Source organism: Drosophila pseudoobscura, chromosome 2 (assembly GCF_009870125.1).
Source record: "Drosophila pseudoobscura strain MV-25-SWS-2005 chromosome 2, UCI_Dpse_MV25, whole genome shotgun sequence".
Taxonomy (NCBI): Eukaryota; Metazoa; Arthropoda; class Insecta; order Diptera; family Drosophilidae; genus Drosophila; species Drosophila pseudoobscura.
The window spans coordinates 22977238-22981830 of NC_046679.1; the positions used below are offsets into that span (position 1 = coordinate 22977238).

The following is a 4593-nucleotide window of genomic DNA, read 5'->3' on the forward strand; positions in this document are numbered from 1 at the left end:
GGATCTTGTGACTTTGAGTATATTTCTCTTATATGGTGGTGTCATCTTACAAAATCCACGCAGGCAAAAAGTCGTCAAAAATATTTGTATGGCGTTACACATTTTACTATTCAAATTAGGATTACAATTTTAAATATATGTATTGGATCCGCTATATAAATATATTCCGGGGAAAACTATGAGTAAATGAATACATTTTAATAAAATTTCATTCTTTTATTTTATAAATAAAGTTTATAGTTAAACGGTGCTCTATTTCAACGTGAATTTTTGTTGGATGAGAGGGAAAGGGAATAACTATCAATGAAATAATGTATAAATTGAAACAAAGGAACATTGGGTTTACTTTTTGGCTCTGGACTTGGGCTTGGCGGCCGTCGAACCAGCGGTCGACTTCTTGGATCCGCTCGCTGCCTTCGACGTGCTGGCAGCCGTGGACTTCTTTTTGGCCTTGATCAGGCCATCTAGCTCTAGGTTGTCTTTATCCTCGTCCGAGTCCGAGTCTACGCGATTGGTTTCGCCCTCCCCGAGGTCCTCTTCCAGGCCCAGCAGCTCCTCATCGGCGGCACCTGCCTCCGACTTTTTCTTCTTGATGTTCGCCTGTGCGGAGTAGGAATAGGCCATCACTTCCTTGTTGTAGGACCGCGTCAGGGCCGCCTTCACGCGGCCATCCACGGCATCCAGCGGGGACTTCTTGCCCGGCCAGGCGGTCAGCTCCACTAGCGAGTCGAGATCCTCACGCAGCAGGTGGTAGTCCTTCATTACGTCCAGTGCAGCGGACACTCCATCCTGGCCATCTTTGGCCAGCGGACGGGCTATGTTGTCCAGTAGAAAGGGAGCGTAGTCCAGCCGGACGGAAAGCCTGGAGCCGGAGGTGCAAGACCTAGTGTGATCATGCAGCTCCTGGGCTAGTCTCGCCCGTTTCGTGGTCCGCGAGTTCTTGCCCAGCCAGCCGGGGAAGTTGATCTGCCCCGTGAAGTGGCCTGCCATTTTCTCTCCCGGGAGAACAGAGCTGAAAAATGCCTGCGTGGGCAGCAGACTCCAGGCGGAGTTGGCACGGATACGTTTATCTATCATATCGCCAATACTAAGGGCATCCGCAGTGGCTGCCACTTTGCCCAGAATATCCTTTCTGAAACAAAAAAGATGATAAAAGTTAATAAACTGATTTCTAATGGAGGATTTACTGAGACTCACTTATTGCCCTGTGGCGTGACCTGGAGATAGTTCTGCTGGACAAACAGTGGCGCCAGACTGTAGTCGTGGAAGAATAAATCACATTTATCGGCGAAAGACATCCGCTTGTGCTCCTCGGCGGTAAAGACCTTGCGCACCACTTCCCAGGGTCCCAGCTTCAGATCTTTGGAGGCCGTCTTCAGCTCCACCTTAGCCTGCGATTGGGTGGGAATATCTTCTCCCGCACTCATCAGCGAAATGTGATTGATGGACTGGCGAATATCGTTGTTTGTGGCTGCTATGATCTCCTCCACTTTGGCCGGCGAGATCTTGACCTTCTCCTTGAAGCATATGCTCATGATCTTGCCTTTGATCTGCTCGAGACGCGGCCGCTGGAAGCGCAGGTCAAAGCAGTAGTTGACGAGAGATCGGATCTTCGGGTGATTGCGATCGTTGCACATGCAAATGATGGGTACGGAGCTGTCCTTGATAAGGGCAATTAGCTCCTGCATCCCGCCGCGATCCTCGTTGCCAGCCATGCCGTCCACCTCGTCCATGATTAGCACATGCTTTTTGGACACCGCCTGGGACTGTCCATTAACGTAGCCATAGAGGGACTTGTTTCCCAGCAACGTGGATACCTCATCCTTGAGCAGACGCTTGCTTCGAGTGTCGGAGGCATTGAACTCCACCGCATCGAAGCCCAGTTCCTTGACCACTAGCGTAGCTGTCGTTGTCTTTCCTATTCCTGGTGGTCCCGACAGCAGGGCAGCCTTGTAGAAGCTACCATCGTCGTTCTTGGCCCAGGGATTGGGTCGCTGCGCCTTCTTCTTGCCATCGTGGCTCACATACCACTTGGACAGCCAGTTCATCAGCCTGCGCAGGAGATGGTTCAATAGAAGGTGGACATGGGGGTTACTTTACTCACTTGGTCACGTTGCTGGCTGCTCCGGCCTGTCCCACGATCTCCTTGATGTTTGTCGGCTTGTGTTTGTCCACCCAGGCCATGCTGCCCAGATCCAGGGGCTTCACAACGGGCCTGCTCTGAGCTTGGGAAGTGTCCATGGATGTGGGCTCTTTCTTCACCTTGACGGCGACTGCTGGCACAGACTCTTCCTTCTCCTTCTTCACCTTAGGATCCATCTTCTCTACTTTGGCCAATGATTGTTCCTTCACTTCCTTCTTTACCTTAGGCTCTTCCTTCTTTGGTCTGGACTCGCTCTTCTCCTCCTTCTTTGGACTCTTAATCTCCTCTTTCACCTGCTGCCTCTTGCCCTGTCCCGACTTCTCCCTGATCAAATCGAATAGTCCATCCTCGCTCAGGATGGTCACGTTCAGCTCCTCCGCGGTGGCCAATTTCTTGGGACCAGCCTCCTCGCCCACCACCAGATACATGAGCTTCTTGCCCACCACCGTCATCACACGGCCGCCGTACTCCTTGATCACCGACTCGGCCTCCTCCCGCTCCATCGACTCCAGCACGCCGGTGACCACAAACGTGAGACCCTTCAGGCAGTCGGGTGTTCCCTTTGGTATTTCCTTACTGCCGGGATTGAGGCAGGCGCTGCGGTTCTTGAACTTCTGGTAGAGGACTGCCGACATGCGCTTCCGCTCGTGGCGCTCCTCATCGGTCAACACGCTGGTCTCGAGGTCCGCTGGCGGCTTCTCCTTCTTCACACGTGGCGTCGTGGTCTTGGCCTTAGCTTTCGACTTTGGTGTGTCCGGACTGCTGCGCTTTGGAGGCTCCGGACTCTTGGGCTTTGCTGCCTCTGGGCTGATACGCTTTGACGGCTTCGGTGCCTTTGGACTGCTACTCTTTGACGGCTTCGGGCTGCCGGGCTTGGCTCGTTTGCGCGACGGCGACTTGGGAGCAATAGCCACTCTCCCTTTCTCGTTCTCTTTAGGTTCCGCTGCCCCTACGCTTTCATCAAAATCCACCTCCATAAGACTCTTATCGATATCCTCATCCTCAAACTCGATGACAGCCTTTGTCTTTTGTTTCGGCTTCTCCACGCGCATGGTCTCGCCACCAAACAGCTGCGTGGGATCCACCTTTTGCACCGGCTTCAGCTTGGAAAGCGATGGCTTCTTTCCTCCAACACCATTAGTGACACGCTTCTTTGCCTGCGATACATCTGGACTGGCGGCCACCTTGTCCTCATCGCTGCATACGGCCTTGCTGCTCGTCTTGCGTTTCTTTGGCTCCTGCGGACTCGCGGCTATTTCCTCTTCATCGCTAGATATGATCATGGGCTTGCGGCGTTTTGGCGCCTTCGATGGCGTCTGCTCTTCCTCATCGGATTTTTTTGTTTTGCCTGGCAGCCGCTTGAAGAATGCGTCAATGTTCTAAGGGCAAACAATTAAATATGGGCTTGATAACCAAACATTTCACAACATACCCTTTGCATTATAGCACTTGTATTTTTAAATTTTAAGATTTGTACTATGCATGGATTTCTTTCTGCCGCCGCGATGGTTTATGGTTTTTGGGGTTATGTTTTTTGATCACTTCGGTCACACTAACCCAGTGCTGCCGATTACGCTTTTTTCGCGAAGAATGGATTTTTTTTGAAGACCACATGCGGGAAGCTTGAAATTTTGGATTTTTTATATCATCATTATATCTTAACGATATTTGCTAGTTTAACAGATAATTTAGAAATTCTAAAACAGGTTGTCTTTTTTCCGTAAACAAAATCTTGTGAGCTAAGAAGAATAGAATTAGCTCAATTTTGATTACCTTAAACTTGAAAATATATAGAAATTTAAGGCAAATAATTTAATAAATAGAGAAAATATCAGAGACAGCACTAGGTTTTGGAGGCTTACTTTTATAGATTGAGCGGGTATTAAGCCAGATTAATCTCGTTAAGACAAAACTAAGGATTTCCGTGGAACTAAGCAGGACCAATAAATTTAAATCAGTATTTAAATATACAAAATGCTGTTTTAACTACGGAGTGCCATGTTGTACGAATCAGAAGCTAGCCCCACAGAACTGGATGTGTTAATGACAATTATATAAAATACATATTCAATATCACTTTAATAAAAAATTGTTAACACCACTATTTACGCTTTTTTAAATTTCATATTGAACATTTTCAGCTTTTTATTCGTTTTCTTTAAGTTAGACCTGTTCATGCACTTGAAAACTGCGCTTAACAGGACTGTATTAACATTCTCAGCTCGTACCAAACAGCTTTTGTGCAGTAGCAGTTTGAAAATTCATGTATAATTGGTGTTTGGCAATAAATTGCAAATTGAAAGTTCAAATAGATTTGAAAGGCTAACCCGTTTTATAAAATCGGAGAAACAGAAAATAATTTTAAGGCTACTTACCGAAGTTAGAGTGCAGCTCGTCAGAACTGTTGTTCATGTCAGCCTGAGCTTGCACGGCTGCAATTCAAAATTGAA

General features: G+C 48.1%; 1 protein-coding gene across 1 annotated transcript; it reads right to left on the minus strand.

The window, feature by feature from the left end:
* Positions 1-201: 201 nt before the first annotated feature.
* On the minus strand, positions 202-3720 carry Gnf1 (germ line transcription factor 1). Its single transcript, XM_001359382.4, has 4 exons — positions 3576-3720; positions 2105-3522; positions 1198-2052; positions 202-1132 (listed from the first exon to the last, which is right to left on the minus strand). The coding sequence occupies exons 1-4, from the start codon at positions 3582-3584 to the stop codon at positions 343-345; spliced, it is 3072 nt and encodes a 1023-aa protein (XP_001359419.4). The 5' UTR covers positions 3585-3720; the 3' UTR covers positions 202-342.
* Positions 3721-4593: the final 873 nt, after the last annotated feature.